General features: G+C 39.8%; 1 protein-coding gene across 4 annotated transcripts in view; it reads right to left on the minus strand.

The window, feature by feature from the left end:
• Positions 1-17,512, minus strand: part of mthfd2 (methylenetetrahydrofolate dehydrogenase (NADP+ dependent) 2, methenyltetrahydrofolate cyclohydrolase) — a 30,652-nt gene that overhangs the window by 4,789 nt on the left and 8,351 nt on the right. For 2 of the 4 annotated variants that reach the window (XM_059641162.1, XM_048523027.2), the window contains exons 3-8: positions 16,166-16,288; positions 13,379-13,531; positions 12,265-12,372; positions 9,624-9,716; positions 8,014-8,139; positions 2,336-4,269 (exon numbers count right to left, since the gene is read on the minus strand). In XM_059641162.1, the coding sequence (XP_059497145.1) occupies positions 4,145-4,269; positions 8,014-8,139; positions 9,624-9,716; positions 12,265-12,372; positions 13,379-13,531; positions 16,166-16,288 (728 nt within the window). In that variant the 3' untranslated portion in view covers positions 2,336-4,144. Of the gene's footprint in view, positions 1-2,335; positions 4,270-8,013; positions 8,140-9,623; positions 9,717-12,264; positions 12,373-13,378; positions 13,532-16,165; positions 16,289-17,512 lie in introns of those variants that run through there. The other 2 variants (XM_048523023.2, XM_048523024.2) reach the window with 1 other exon arrangement.

The following is a 17,512-nucleotide window of genomic DNA, read 5'->3' on the forward strand; positions in this document are numbered from 1 at the left end:
CTGAATATTAAAACAGTTTGGTCTGTGCAGCAGCAACAAAATAAATCTGGCCAGCCTGCTCACAGAAAAAAATGACTGGGGTAAAACTCAAATGACAAGCATGTTCCTTGGTCAGAAAGTACAGAATGGACTCAAATTCTTTCAGGGGATAGTGTCTGCAAAGAGAGTAAATGGGTTACGTCCATTGGGACGCTACACAAGTCACAGCTTTGCTTGCTGTTTATGTAAGTATGTAGTTAAATGATTGAACCAGGTGTAAATGGTTAAATCTTTATGTAGGACAAAATTAACAGGTGAAAATTCTTCAATACAAATTGAAGATGAACTCGTTCAGCAATGATCATACCAGATTATCTGCACCCTGTGAATGCTAGAAAAATCAACTTCCTTATGACAAATACGGCAAGTTACCCCAACCGACGCTTTTCACCAGATGAAGAAGAGTTGCTCAAGACATTATACCATGATTCTATCCGCCTTTAGAAGTGATATACAAGATCTTACGATTTAATCCAAGCAAGAGCAGAAGAGCTACACGCCAGTGCTTTAGCCAATACTCGTCCCTGAAGCAACATAAATGAAATAGACATTGAAATTATTAATTTATCTCATTGAGATTGGTGAGCTCTGGCCGTGTTCACATCAAAGCTGACAGTTCATATCTCTTCTGCAGATAATGATTAAAACTTTTTATTTCACTGTCTCCTTTATTCATACTAAAACCCCAAAATGCTTCATTGTGCCCTTCTAAAACAAAATTTGCACTAACCTCCAGAAAAAGTTATTTGTGCCCAAAGATTATTTGAAGTAGGGTTTCAGGCACATCTTTAGAAAGGCAAGGAGTTCAAAAGGCAGATGGTTTTACAAAGAAATTCCAAAACTTAAGACAGCTGCCAAGGATGTAACAATTAAAACGCAGGTATGGACAAGGCTGAATTAATGAATGAGAAACCAGACAGTACTGCTGTCAAACAAGCAGTCTGCCAATGCTGACAGCATTGAGGGATGCGGTAAAGATGATCGTGTTTGGGACCCTCAGCTTACATTATTGGAAAGCTCAGATAACAGTGTGTAGCTGGATGAACACAGCAGGCCAAGCCTCATCTCAGGAGCACAAAAGCTGACGTTTCAGTAACCTGTCTGATGAAGGGTCTAGGCCCGAAACGTCAGCTTTTGTGCTCCTGAGATGCTGCTTGGCCTGCTGTGTTCATCCAGCTACACACTTTGTTATCTTGGATTCTCCAGCATCTGCAGATCCCAGTATCTCTGATTATTGGAAAGCTACTGTTTTTGAAATCATGTCAATATGACACAGCATGAAAAATTTTTTTAAAAAGCCCAAAAAGATAGATAATGGAAAAACATGAGTGCATGATGCATTGACTGAAAAGAAAATTCATTGAACGAATTCTGACTAGAATGGAAACAGGCGTGGAGACAAACATTTAGTAAGGCTACTCTCATATCTCAAATGATAACAGCCTCTGATAACACATACAATCGATAAAAAAGGTGCAGTATTTGATGTCTTAGCAAGTTAAAACTTGATACAGTGCTTGCATTCACTGATAATGTTGCAACACTTAGTCCTGGTCCTCTCTTCTACGCTTTAAACTGATACGTGCCGGTTATGCTGGGTGCTGTTACAGTGCAATTCCTGGTTAGACACCAAGTGGTTATTGCTCCAGAATAGAGAATTTAGAGCATAGAGACATTTCTGCTCCTCCAGAAACATTGTTGTAGTCTCTAGTGTATTAAACAAAAGATGAACAAGGCACCTAAAAAAAAAACACATTTTCCTCCCTCTCTTTTGTCCTGATTAAACCAGGTCTCTCGAAATATTGATCACCTTTGCCACCTTGCCGAGGCAAGTGTAAGGACTGTACATTTTAAGTTTTAGGTAGAGAAAACAATTTCATTTTCCACTAACTTTATTGATTTGTAAGGAATGTGGCTCCTCAGTATCAGAAAGCAGTTTCCTCTTTACTTTTCTACCTCGCTTCTCCTTGCTCATTTGATTTTCCCCATTCCTGAAGACAGCAACTCTGTACAGTATGATTTCAGGAAAACAAAAAAAAAATCAGTGTGCACCAATTTCATGCAAGTGAGAGAAGTGGAAAGATAAGCAGCAGCAAAAAATAGATAGATTCTGGCTGCGCCTATCTATCTGCAATTAAGGATGATGAGTGCCCTTTCTCTCCCCCCCCCCCCCCCCCCACCCACCCCCCGAAGCCAGTGAAATGAGGGACGACTCTTAGTTTGGCATGACAGAGATTAAACCAGGAATCTGTTAACTCTTCAGTTGTACGGAAAGACATTTGAGAAAAAGAACCAGTAAGAATGATAATTTATTGAGAATTACAAGCTCTGAAGAGGATTTTATACGAAAGTTAATACAAATATGTAAACTTAAACTGCCAAGAGCTCATTTGATCTCTGCTCAATTACTGTGTTGTGGTAGAATTTTTGTTGTTCAGTTGACCACAGTACCAGGAAAGAAAAACAGAACACCACCTAAAGACAACCCGTTTAATATTGTTGTCTGCACATCCCTCTTTTTAAAAACACTGGTACCAGGGTGGCCGGTGATATTCCATACACAACTTTGAAATGAAATCACTGCATTTTCACACTTGTACGTTTCACAATGAGAGGAAAAGACTTACTCTGGATATTGTAACAATATTTTGTTTCACAGCTTGAACCACTCTTACCATAAAAAGAGCTGTGTCATAATTCGCATCATGCATTGAGGCATAAAAAGTAAAATCATTATTCAAGATTTTACTGGGGAATTATGAAAACCTATGGTCACTACATTCTTAACGTACGCAGACCCTACAGTTGCGGTAAACTGTTGTAACAGTGGATTATAGTGAAAATTTAGCTATTTCTAGCTCTTATTGCTTCATTGTTATTTGCATCGATTTAGGAAATTGACACTGCCCCATAAAACAACTCCACCTAGATATTTGTTTCTCAAAGCATTGTGAAGAATGCAAAAATCAACCTCCAAAACAGTCTAATAACTTTGAAATGCAGAAACTGCATCAGCATTTAGATCATGCTGCTTCAATTCAGTCTGATACCATTCTGCTCAGTTCCTCCAAAAAAAAGAAGTGTCTCGTCAACAGCTTGCCAGCAGGTTTGAGAGAATAACTGGCTGGGAGGATCTGACATGACCTGGGAGGTACGTGTGAAACCAGGATGGACAAAGTCAAAAATCCCACAACACCAGGTTATAGTCCACCAGGTTTATTTGAAATTACAGCCTTTTAGAGTGTGGCCCCTTCATTAGGTGCAGTAAAAAGAGAGAGCACACAGACACAGACATCAAAGCGCAGAGCCCTTTTGTGTCTGTGTGCTCTCCTTTCACTGCACCTGATGAAGTTTGTGATTTCAAATAACCCTGCTGGACTATAACCTGGTGTTGTGGAATTCTTGACTGACATGCACAGAAGACAGTGTTGTCTTGACTTTCAGTAAGGGAATGCTGATATGCAAATTGTGAATGTACATTGTGAATGTAACTATGGTGCTTCAATGGAACAATTGATAGCAGTCATCTTATTTGAAGTTAAGGGGTTATGCATTTATGTAGAAATTCTGACTGGTGTTATTTGCTGAAGAATAAGATACTGCAAAGTGATAGAAACATTTCTTTGAATCATGCTAAATCCATCTGCATTTACAATATGCCTGCCAAGCACTAAAATCACTACAACAGTGCAACTTTCATTAGACTTTCTTCATTTGACACCTTCAGAATACACAAGCCCTTTCCTGATATGCACAATTCCTTACCTGCTCATCCCATCTTCATGCCCAGGAATAAAATCCATTTTTTAAAAATAATTTCAGGGAACTATCCCCAATTAACCTTAAAGACTTTCTGTAGGAAGCATCTCGGTAACACAAAGTATAAAATTGCACATAATCTAGATCCTTAACTAAGGAGCTTCGAAATAAATTATACTCAATGCAAAAGTGAAAAAAAAAACTTAAACACCCACAACCACAATGAAAATAAATAAGTTGCTCAACTATTAGCCTTTGGTATGTGAGGATGTAAAACAGTACATTGGAATGTTCAATAGGGTACTCTGCCCCCTTTCTATATGGCACTGTGAGGGTAACCATTTGTTCAGTTCTCTCTCAGCTTCAAGAGTTTCTTGGCTGCAATGATAGTGTTCTTCATCAGCATTGCGACAGTCATGGGTCCAACTCCTCCTGGCACTGGTGTTATAAAGCTGGCTTTTTTCTTGACCTCTGAAAATGGTACAAAAAGTATTGCAAGGTAATTTTGTTTTTCTATGTCCCCGCAATAAAGTATACTCCACCGTTAACAAAAAAGGACAGACTGCAAGAATTCCAAATGCACTTAGTTAGGAACTTCACGGATGCTCGTGCTCCATTGATTTCAATGTTACCTAAATTCTGAGTAGTGAGCAATAAAAAAAAAGAAATAAAATAGTGACCTGGTCTTAAATGCAAAACAACCTATTTGTCTTCAACAATCCATGTTGGGATTCCCACTAAGTTTAACATCCCATGAAACAGCAGCAGACAGACATTCACTGACACAGTCTTATTGGAGCATTCTTTCTCAGTCAAAGAAAATTTAAATCACATGCAAAAAAGAGGCACTCAATAGGTCACAAGCTCATTAACTAATCAAATCAAATTTAGACTTCCCCAGGCCAGGAGGTAGAAACGTTATACATACTCCAGATGGTAGACACTCCAGAAATTCACCCATACTAAAAAACACAGCCCGGAGTCTCCTGCAACTCAAAAATGTTTTCTTGTAGAAATGGTGAATGTGAATTGAACGTCTGGAAATTTCATCTGTTACCCACTGTTTCACAGGCACCACATGTGTGCCCAGAGCATCCTGGTGATCCTCGAGACGTGCAAACAAGTGATTGGCTCCAACAGCCCATGGATTGATAGTCAAACCTGCTCATTTGTAGTCCCCCTATTCACTTGTACTAACATCTGCCAGGACACAGTACACGACAGTCGTTCTGCTATGATCCCAGACCATAGTGCCAAAGTTATGCTTCATGTCAGGTAGGGACCAGTGATTTTGTCTCCCTTAACAGAGACACATTATGAGATCAAAGGAAAATCTGTGCAATGTGGGTGCTGCTGGCTGGCCAGCATTTATTTCCTGCACCTAGTTGCCCATGGGAAGGTGGTGGTAAGCAGCCTTTTTCCAATCATTGCAGCCCACCTGCTGCGGCTGACCCACAGCGCCACGAGGGAGGGAATTCCAGGATTTTGGCACAGTGACAGTGAAGGAAGAGTGATATTTCCAAGACAAGTGGTGAGTGGCTTGGAGGGGACCTTGAAGGTGGTGGTGTTCCCATATGTCTGCTGCCCTTGTCCTTCCAGATGGAAGTGCTTGTGGGTTTGGAAGATGCTGTTGGAGGATCTTAGCGTTGCTGTAATGCATCTTGTAGATAGCTCACACTGCTGCTACTGAGCGTCGGTGGTGGAGGGCGTGGATGTAGTGCCAATCAAGCAGGTTGCTTTGTTCTGGATGGTATCAGTTTTGTTTTTATTTTGAGCACTGTTAGAGCTGCACTCATCTGGGCAAGTGGGGAGTATTCCGCCAAACTCCAACTTGTGCCTTGTAGATGGAGTACAGACTTTGGGGAATCAGGTGGTGAGTTAATGGCCACAATATTCCTAGCCTCTGACCTGCCCTTGTAACTACTGTACTTATGTGTTCAGTCCCTAGAAGCCAGGGGATCCCACAATTTTGAACAAACAGCAGTAATCTTTTACGTGTCATGTTGGAATAGTAGTGACGCATTTCTGTTTCGTGTTTTTGATGGTGAAAGGAGAACAATGGTTTTAAACAAGGATTGTTGAGGGATTGCTGCACTTTTTGAAAAGCAAGCAACTTGACACCTAATTAAGGACTGTTTACAGAAGTGTTGTCTCAAACAGTAGAGAATGGTCCAAGTCTTCTGCAAACCAAAGTACTTACAAAGTAGAGATTCAGCCAGGAACAACTGGCTAATTGACAATTGGTCACTTGTCCAAACGCTCCCGACGAAGAAACAAAAACAGAGGCCGCTGAAAAAGCTCAGCAGGTCTGGCAGCATCCGTGGACAGAAACCACAGCCAATGCCTCAGGTTCATTGACCCTTCTTCAGAACCTTTTTTTTTAGAAACCATTGATGGAGGCCCACCAACAATTGTAATTAGTTCAGGAGGCAATTGAAAACATTCGGGAAAAAGGTGGATGTGTGATGACTTCCTGTTTCCTGCACTAAAAGTCACTAAGCCTAAAAGGAAACCAGTTTACTTTTCCTAAAACACCTGTTGTAAGCTCTCACTTTTACTGAGTCATAAAAACATTAACTGCAAACCAGTCACCACATGGTGCTTGCAAATATTCAGAAAACACAGACCAAAGCAGCACAATCACTTCAGCAAACCCCCATAAACAGAAGTCACAAACTGCCTTCCCAGACTTACCCTCCACCCATATTTTTTCTCCCTGATTGAGAGTGCATTTTTGTTCACTAAGCACAAGTTTAATTGGATTAGTTTTAACTTGGAGAATTCTATGCTGACAATTCATAATTGTTCACATTACAAGTAGATAGTCTTTATGCAAGTATTAATTGTTGTGAAGTACAGAATATAGTGTGTTGTTAACCTTGGGCAGTAAGTCAGGTTAACTGGGCATTTCTGCATTTTTACAAACAATCTAAGATCATGAAGTTTTGTTACAATGCTGAAAATAGCAGGGCCTGACTTGCAGCACATCACCATAGTGGCATGTAACAGCCAACATAAAAGTTAAACATCTAATTAGAAGCAACTGGAGGTCAACATGTTTAACAGAAACTGATCAGAAACCTCATGGAGCACATCTGCAACTTGATACAATCATAATGGATACCACAGATTTCACAAAAGATCCCCAGGCCTCTGCAACATTGTTCCTCAGTTCAGCCTCCAATGAAGCGTTGGTGTGTTTCTCGGCCTGGATTGTAAACTCTGGGGTCCGTTGAGATGGATTGCCTCCCTTCTGGTTTTCCTTCATAGTGGAATGTATATAGGATCGAGTTCATATTAATAGCCTGCTTCGTGGAGTGCTATGCTTCTAGGCATGCTCATGTCTGTCTCTACCAAGATCCTGGGACAAGCTAGGCATTGTCCCAATCGAAGTGGTGGTTCTCCTCGTCCATGTGGATTGAGATGAGCGAGTACTGGTTGTGTCTTCTTGTAGCTGGTTGGTATTCGTGTACTCGTTGTTAGTTTTCTTCCTGTTTGTCCGATGTGGTGTTTCTCACAGTCTCTGCAGGGGATCTTGTAGACGACATTGGTCCTGTCCACAGGCGGGGAATAGGCCTTAGTTCAGGTGAGCAGTTGTCATAAGGTTGACATGGGCTTGACGTGACAGCAACGCCTCTGGCTAGCCGCTCCCAGCTCTTACCTTGTTCATTTACACCAAGTCTATGCTGCTTGTTGACTTTCCAACTCTCAATTTCCATCACCGAAACAGGAATTAGTGACAGGTTTCTGAACCCTTGGTTTCCAGGGCTTTATCAAAGCCCAACCCAAACACTTAGCTGTACCTAATGGCTCCTCAGACTTTACATTTCTAACTGCATGCAGCAATCCAACTGTTCTTGGGACTTCTCCCTGAGCCCTAATGAAGAACCCTGCAGTCTTATGTACTGTAGCAGCACTGTAGTGTCTTTACTTTCGGGCCCGAAGATTGAGGTTCAAGTCCTCCTGCTCCATAAATTGATCATAGCATGTCTGCAGTGGTTGATCAATCTGTCATTGCAACTTGTCAAATTCGTGATAATCAACTTCTCGTGCTTATTTAAAACTACTGGTCCCTTCCAAAACACCGAACAAAACTACAAACAGAATATATTCTGCTGCAATAGATGAACCCGAACTGAATTTATTAGGTTCACATCAATTGTGCCTCGTTCAAATTGCATGTGTTATTTTCATAATTCACTGTAAGCCATTTACCTTCAAAATCGACGTCACCAACAAGTTTTGGCTTCCCCGTGATTGGGTCCTGAATACGATTGATACCAACATCAATGACTGCAGCTCCTTCTTTAATCATATCAGCTGTGATTAGCTTTGGAATACCTGCAACGCATAAGTAATGCCAATTAAGTCACAATTCATTATGTTTGCAATCTTGTTTTTCCGAGACAACAAATGAAATTGCTTTGCAGCATTCGCACTTCTTTCAACTTGTTTTTTCAAGGACTATCCCTTTAATGAGCATTTCATCTTTGTTCAGAAAGTTTGGAGGGAACTGTGATAACACTATTAGTCATTTAGGACTGATATGACAAGAAGTTTGTTCATATGGAGGGTTATGAATCTTTGTGTGTCTCTATCCAAGGAGGATTGTGGATTCCAATATAATTATGACTAAGGTTCGTATATCCCTGGACATTTAGGCAACAAAATACTGAGGTAGGTTAGGAAACTGAATGTGATGTGAAAGTTGAGTGAAGTTCTATTTAAATGGTACACAGACAGCAGTGGCTGTACAGCCTATTGCTACTCCTGTTTTTTCAGATACAATCTCTGCTACGTCAGGAATCCTGAACTTGAGCTGTTGCAGTATTGTTTTTTAAACATATGTTAAAGTAAATATTTTAACTTGGTACGACTGGGAATTCATACCTAAATTAAGAGTTGGCAACAATTAAAAGCAAACGATTGGTTTATCAGTTTCACTCAAACAAACACAGTCAAATAATGTTGCACAACTGAAATTGCTCCCTTGCTGCAAGACAAAGAACCACCAGATTTACAGAACCCAACAGTTGCAGAAAAAAAAATCCCAGAAGGATATAATTGATCAATTTGGGGGAAATCTAAACCTAAAATGCAGAAGTGACATGGTCAGCTAGAAAACAGGAGAAAAACATATTAGTTGGACATCTTCAGAAATAATGACAAAGAACATGAATGATTTCTCACCGCCCTAGCACCAGAATACATTTGTTTTGTCATATTATTGTAGGCATGATGAGAACTGCCTCAATACTATGCAACCATTGGGAAAGAAACAAGCGTTTTGACAAACTTCAAGTATCACAGACAAACAGAACTGAAGCATATTTTCCCTGCTCTGTGTTCCGTTATCTGCACAGATGAAGCAGACCCATTAAGAACATTTGGCATTTATCTTGTTTGATTTCTTGGGAGAGGGAAAGTGGTGACAGAAGTTCAGATTTGGGACTCGGTTCAAAGAAAAGGACAACACTGAGAAAGTAGAGAGATGACAATGATTTAATGGACAGTTGGCAGATCAAGCATTCATACCTGAAAATTTATTGCCTTAATCACGTCAGTCAGGGTGATGGAAAAATCTAGATACTCCTTTAGGGAGTGCTCCTGAACCAAAAAATAAAACAAAACACAACATACCTTGCAGATAACAAAGCTTAGTCTTTGCACGCCAGTGGGCGTGCATGTCTGCCTGCATGCACATCAGGGGGAAGGCTGGGGAGTGACCTACTTGTTGCCAATTTGTTGAAACGTTAAGAAACTCTCCTTAAAGTTTACCTTTCAAACCACACAGTCTCAAACATGACTGAAGCACAGAAGCTCACCTGCTGCAGCCACAATAATATCAGCAAGCTTGGTATGTTCCCTCAGCTGGTCTTTTGGTGTGTATCGATGAGAAATAGTCACTGTAGCATCCCCTGCAAGATAACAACTGCTTTATGCAAAGTAGTGATCAAAGCAACAAATCCCCTTTCTGCACAAAATGTTAGAATGAGAGAACTTAAAAACAGAATGAAAAAGGCACAATTACTTCCAGGTGAGCCACCCAGTAAAATCTGGCTTCAAAGAAAAAAAAAGCTGCGATGATCAATACCACGTGGTTCTTTCCTAACTTCTGAAGGGGCAGGAGATAAAATCTTAATACTCAGTTCTGTATGTGACAAAACCAGATTATTTAGTGGAAGGACCAATGACAAGGAGGCAAGGCGGGGGCCTTTCCTGTCCTGCAGGATTTTATGATTTGCTGCCTGAGCATGTCCGAGTTTTATTGTTACAACTTAGCAGCTACAAAAAAGGTCAAATGAATTGCTAATTGCATCCATGGATACCGAACTATCTTCCATGGAGTTTTGATGATGGGTTACTGGACTCAAAAATGTTAAAAGGCAATAGTCATCCTGGCTAGACATATCCCAAACAACTTATCCAACAAATAAAAGGAGGGCTAAGATTTAAAGGCACAGGGTATTGCTTCACAAAGAAGCCGACAGTAGCAAGCCATCCAAATGATGGAGTCTGTTCGCTGTCTCCCTTGATTGACCAGAACTAATCAAAAGTTCCTGAAAATCATCCAAAAAGGTATAAAAACAGGGTTCTGCTGCAGACTTCTCTCTCTCTCCTCTCGCAAATTTTCTGAGGCCCTGTGAGAAGACCAGTACAGCAAGAAGCAGAGATCAGCTGACAATCCAACATGAGAGCTCGCAGAGGTTCGCCAACTCAGAGACAGACCAGCGAGGGAGTGACTGTGTAAATCTACAAGAGACTTGGGAAGTATTGTAAGCTTAAGGGGCCAAACAGGATTAGAGATACAAATGTGTAATAATAAAAGTCACTCTAATTTTGGTCCTAATAAAGTCAGGACTGTTGTTTTGCATTGGTACCAGTTTGTGTTTGTGTCGATTCAATTGCTTCAGTATCGTGGGATACTTGGGCAAATTTATTCAAAACATTCTGGTCGGAGCTGCCTAAATTGCTTTAAAAGGTGAGGCTGGACAACAGTGTTGACAAGAATCAAAACAATTCCTACCATGTTGGCATGTTGTTGCCTGGTATTTATAAAGAATTTTCCTTCAGAAAAATAAAAATAAATAACTAAAAGCATGAAGAAATTCCACTAAATTCCAATGGACACGTAACCTTAGACAGTAAGGACACTACTTTCAGGGATAATTCATGACAATATGCAGAAGTCAACAGATATTGCAACTTGTATCAGAGATAATGGGAACTGCAGATGCTGGAGAATCCGAGGTAACGGAGAGCAGAGCTGGATGAACACAGCAGGCCAAGCAGCATCGTAGGAGCACAAAATTGTCCTCTGCACTGTGTTATCTCGGACATTACAACCTGGATTGAACAAGATGCATTCTAAGTGGCCCAGGGATAAAAGGTAGGGAAATCTAGTAAACACTGGGATTGTGCCAATAGCTAGAGGTATCCAGTAGGTTGTCCATCACTGATCTGTCACATGAATAACCTGATTGGGTGTGTATCTGAACAATTAGTAATGCAAATCATTTGTAGAAAGGGCAGGCTGAGAACAAATGCAGAAGAGCTTATGTCTTTCCTTTGTTCAATGAAGCAATGTCTGGAACCAACCCCCTCCCCTCCCTGCCGCAGGTGTTCGTGCCCCTGCTCCCCCCACCCCACTGTGTAACATCAATAAACTCTGATGCTAGAAGTGGACTCGGGTATTGAGGGATTTCATTAGTCATTCTGCCCCACAAGGAGAAACCACTTAAAAAAAGCATATCAAGAGTCTTGGTTTTACAAAGCATACATACCATGTCAGCATATGCTTCTACTGCTAATTTCATTCTACTGTTAAGTTTCATATTTCTGTTACTTTATTCCACCTTTATCGAATACAGAAAAGTATTTTGGTTTAATTTTAGCCTGATTGCAACGAGTCAAACTGCAAAATACAGATTCTTTGCAACAATGCAGTGCATGTTGGGCATTTACTAGCTTCTACTATCAAGTGCAATTCATACAACGGACAATAGCACAAGCTTCCGGTCACAAGAGACTTGGACTTGCTGTCAAATTAGAATGAAATAGCAGCATAATCTTATAGTCTTTTTTGCCCCAAAAATGGGAGTTTCTTTTTCCTTTCGATATAGACTTTCAAAATGGGCGTTTTGAAACAAAGCACTGTAGATGTGGGAGATCTGAAATAGAAACAAATACTTGGAGAGAACCTCAGCAGTGAAACAAAGTTGACATTGTGATCAATATGACACCCCTGCAGAGTTTTAAGGCTTTCACTGAAGTCATATCAGGCTCACGCAATTCAGGTCTTTTTCACCACACACACACATATCCACCTTAACTAATTATGATGTAAATCATGATGACATTTGCAAAGTTTTGGGTCATTTTGATCAATGATTTAAAGAGAATAAATAGATGAGACTGAAGCTCAAAAATGAGAGTTCCGTTAAAATTTTAATGCTCTTTACTCACCACCAGGCCGCTCATGTGCGCCATCAGTATGAAGAAGCATAGCAATGGGCATTCCCACATTTTTTGACCGTCCAGCTACAACAACATTCTTCCCAAGAGTTGGGATTCCTGTATGGAAAAATGGCATCCTGTTTATTCAGGAGAACTGCCATAACTTTTTATTCTTCAATATTGACCACACATTTGTCAAAGCAGAATACAGCATTTTGCTCTGCCTCCCCTAATCAGGTTGCAGCCAATCACCTAGCAGTATTATTGCTGAACTGTTAGCCAAAAGACATGGTCATGTTCTGGCGACCCAGGCTTAAATCCCACTGCAGCAGACTGTGGTATGTGATTGCAATAAAAACCTGCAATTAGGAGTCTAAATGATTACCATGAAACTATAGTCGATTATCAGAAAAACCCATCTGGCTCTCAAACACCCTGGAGGGAGGTAAACTGCCATCCTTACCTGGTCTAGGCTACTATGGATCTGGAGTCACATGTAAAGTGTTGAGTCTTAACTGCCCTCTGGGATGGCCAATAAGCACTGGTCCAGACAGCGATGCCCACATTCAATCAACGACGGGATTAAAAAAAAATCCATGTAACTACCAATTTTAAAAACTGTATTACTCCTTCCAGAATACTAAGTCTGCCTTCCACCTTTATAAAACAGATGTTCTAGCTGTAGCTGGTGTTCCAAGCAGACTAGAAAAGCCATTGATGGTTTGCTGAATTAACAAAATTATCTGTCTACCCTCCTACCCGCACACACCTAAAATTGAGGTATCCTGGTCCTATTAAGTATATCCTATAGGCTCCTTAAAAAAATTGTACATTTTTGATTTTTGTGTTAATACCATGATCAAGTTTTGTGTGATCTAGGACAAGAGAATCTACGTTCTGTCAAACAAGAAACAGGAACACTGTTCTATTCAAGTGTAGCCACTAAACAGAGCTCTTGGTTTATCTCTGTATTTTAAAATAGCAGTCAACCTCAAAACTGCACTATACATTCAGTCTATTTTAACTAAAAAGAAACGTTTAGGAATATAAAACATTAGAACAAACTTGGAATGTTGGAGGTAAATGCTTGTTATGAACCATGTCAATAATATTTTAAAATTACCTGTTCTTTGGATTATTTCCCATACTCCCCAAGGTGTAGCAGGCAGCATGGACTTCTGATCAAGACACATGCGACCTACATTGATCACATGAAATCCATCCACATCCTTCGTAGGGGACACTGCATTACAGATCTTGCGTTCATCGAGGTGTTCTAAGAAAGTGATTCAACATTTAAAGTCAAAGAGCCTGTGTACATCACTGTATTTTTTAAATTAAAAAAAATTCCAACTGGACTATAATGCTAACCATGTTCCAATTTATTAAGCACAAAATTCAGGCATGTTAGTCTGAACATTTCAACCAGTGTTTCCAAGACTGCTGGATTTTGAAAAGGGAACACCAAAAGTGGCAGCAGAAAGTAAATGGAAAGATATGCAGATGGTTGAAATGAAAAATTGAAAAAAATATTATGTTGAGGCTGAACACAGCAGAAGCCAATTGGGTCCAAATGGTCTGTTACCATGCTGTAATGCAACACAACTTTAATACTTGCAGACCACTCTCATAACAGAACAAAACAGTGATTTGATCACAGGTTTCAGGAGAAAAACTGAAGCACAATACTCCAAGACTAAAGGTGGTTTTATTGTATTTTACACTTCAGCAGAAGGGAGAATGCTCTTCTGAATAACTGGCTGACATTCAAATAACAGCATACTAATAAATCAGAAGACAGTGGAGTACCAATCCTCAAATCCTATCAGGCACAGTAAATAAGAAACAAAAGTAGCAGCAGTTCTTCTGGTCCAGGTCTTATTCTCATCTGCCTAATGGTTTCCATTTTAAACTTAACCTCCAATGCATTCCCCAGCAAAATATCAAAATGAGGAACAGTAAGAGTAAATGATGGTCAATGGACAAGAGGGGAAATTTAATGATCAAAGGAAAATGAGCAAGCATTTCTGCCACTTTTGTAGTAGGCCCCCTGAGGTGAATCAACCATTATTATTTTTGGACATTCACAGCCATCGTAAGTGCTCCTCAGTATTCAAGGGAAATAGAGGTTAGCTGTTCAGCCCCTCAAGCCTTTTCAGTTATTCTATCATGGCTGATCATCCACCTCGGATGTCCTTAGATCCCTGAACACTTCCACATCCCGAATGCCTTTTCTCTTTTTATCTCAAAAGGTAATGGCCATGATTTTCATGACTTCTTGCAGGGGAGGGTTGGGAGCTCAAAGGATTCACAACCCAACGGTGGAAGAAATTCCTCATCTCAATCCGAAATTATCAGATATACATTGCTGGATTGACTGCTGCTTGGTTTTTGTTTGACTCACATTTTAGCAATCATGACATGCTATACTTGGATATTCAGTCACAAATTAGTTTCTGGGCTGAGAACCCTGAAGGAAAAATTTCTTTTCAAAAAAAAAAGTTGTCAACTTTTGTTCACGCTACCACCCCCCCCACTTTCAATTCAGAACAAACTATCTTACAAAGAATATATCTGCTCCAAGTGCCTCTATTTCCAGTTTAGTCATTCAGAGTTCAAATCAATTTATACCCCCAGAAAACAAATGGTGAAGATAAGAGAGTGGAGCAAGTTAGTCTGTTTGCTCCAATTCAACTATTCAGAGAAAGACACAGAGAATCTCATTTCATAATATTCTCAGGAAGAGGAGGAAACATTGACAAAAAAAAATGTTTGTGAAATCTGGAGCACGGGATTATTTAGTAGCCACTGCAATGCCTATGTTGCTTCTTGACATGTGCCCAAATCCATAATTGGACAGTGACAAAGGCTGCTGTTAATACTTAAAAGCAGTTACGTCGCGGACCGAACAAGTTGCTGAAAACTTGGCAAAACCACAAAAATGCACAATTTGACAATGTGTGATTTCCATTTCAAAAATGGCTGGGGTTGGGGTGGGGGGGTGCAGAGTGGTAGGAGCAGAGTGGAGCCCCAGATACCTAGTCGGGATGAGAAAAGACATTTCCAAATGAGCGAATTATTTCCATGAAATCCGAATCACAGGATGGAACAAAAACCAAGGAAAAGATGATTGCACCTTTGAACAAAGCTGCAACAGGGGAAGACAGAGAGCTGCGGCAAGAAGGCAGCACACACTAGATAGTACTAGTCTGATCTGGTTACAAGTCTACACATTGACAATTAAGCAGATGGCTTCAAGCTGTGTTGTGAACATCTTCAGCTAGATTACTTCATGTGAGACTCACATAACAACCTCTTTTTGTTACATGCAATGTTCAAATGGATGTACAAGACAAACTGATAAGAATAACAAACATTTGAGTGCTCAGTCTTGGAATGGAACTCCAGCTGCAGACAACCCAAAAATTTAGAAACGAGCTCTCAAACTAAGTGGCCAAAACTGTTTCTGAATAACAAGGACCTTCTCAACATCCAACTTCAACTAAAATATTTTTAGCAGCTTTAAAACCAAATTCTCTCAGGCATATTTTCCCTGACAAGTGATTTCAGTTGTGCTGCACTGTAATGTCTTCCTTGTAAATCAAGTGACAAATTCAATGTAGTCCTAACTGTATGATATTTTACTGCAATTGCAATCTAAGTTGACTCAACAGTTTAAAAGGATTAAGAACAGATTTGTTTTAACAAAAAAAAAATCCTTATTCATTTAAAGCATTTCCTTCTGTGATCAATTTGGCAGCTACATATTCCAGATATTCAGATAAATAATTGGATTTGAACACAACTCAAAAACAGTTCAAGAAAAAAGCAATACACTTTTGTTTAAGGAAAGAGAACTTGAAGGTACTCCGATAAAACACAAATGCTTACTTGAGTGTCAATCTCTCACCTGGAAGTGGTAGTTGTACAAGCAAACCATCAACTTGGTCATCCTTGTTGAGCTTATCAATCAGCTGGAGCACTTCCTCCTCGGTGATGTTTGCTGGCTTCAGAATGGTCTCACTTGTGATACCTGTTTAATAAAAATAACTATTATGACAATAAAACATCCATGATTCAAATCTGTACTGCTCAACTGCAAATAAAAAAGCTCACTCAAATGATTGGAACAGCCTGTTCCAACAACTGCCATTGCCTGTTGTTAGTCTGTCAGAATTTTGTAAAGGCATGAACAAGCAAAACATTGTCCAAAAAGATAGAAAACTGAAATAAAACAGATTATGGCGGACATGCTTTTAAGAACCGATAGCATAAGTGGAGACAGGAACAGAGTTAATGTTTCAGGTTGACAATCTTTCATCAGAACATGATTTAAGATTTGACACTTAAAAACTTGAGAATGCACAAAAACTGGAAATGGCAACACGACAAAAGAAAACTACAGGTGATACAGTGAAAAAAAAATCACAGAATACGCAAGTAGCAAAGCTAGTTTGACAAGTGATAACCAAAGATAGTCCAGACAAATCTAAAATGAGGAACCAAAATAAACAACTCCTCTTGAAAACTGTAAACAATCACCATACAGAGGAATTGCAAAATATCTAAACTCAATGGCTATAATCAAAGGATCTTGAAGTCACCTCAATATTTCTGAACAGTGATTAATGGACTTGCAGACACATGGACCTACTCCCAAGGTAAGCCTCCTCACTCTTTTTGCTTCTGGATGTAGTCAATGTGTACCTTCAGAAAAACAACGGTTGCAGACATACTTTAACACACCAGATCCTGTCCACACAAAAGCCAGCGAGACACTCTTTTAGCACATCATTCACCACACAAACATCATAAAGCTGGCTCTTCTCGTCTTGCTTGGAGCCACCTCCCCAACTATGAACAGCAAACTCTGAAAGAGAATCAACCAACAATCTTGTTCCTGTGCCTGACTCAGCTTCACATTGAGTTAATTGGTAAGAACAATTATCATTTTGAATAAAACCAAATCCAGTTAAGAGTTACATGGAAAATTTGAGAGCCAGGGAATAACAACAGCTGCATTCCTTTGGATAAGGCGCAATTTGACAACTTAAAACAAGAGCTTTTGATGGCCCAAATATCTTTTCCTTTAAAAAGAGTGTGGACACTGTCACACACAGTGTTATAAAAAGAGCAACCAATTTACACACAGCAAGGTCCAGCAAAAAAAAAGTAATGTGATAATAACCAAATGAATTCTGGTTTTGTGATGTTAATTGAGTGATAAAGAGTGGCCAGGTCTGAGAACTCAGACATT

The sequence above is a fragment of the Stegostoma tigrinum genome, chromosome 40 (assembly GCF_030684315.1).
Source record: "Stegostoma tigrinum isolate sSteTig4 chromosome 40, sSteTig4.hap1, whole genome shotgun sequence".
In the NCBI taxonomy this organism is placed as follows: domain Eukaryota; kingdom Metazoa; phylum Chordata; class Chondrichthyes; order Orectolobiformes; family Stegostomatidae; genus Stegostoma; species Stegostoma tigrinum.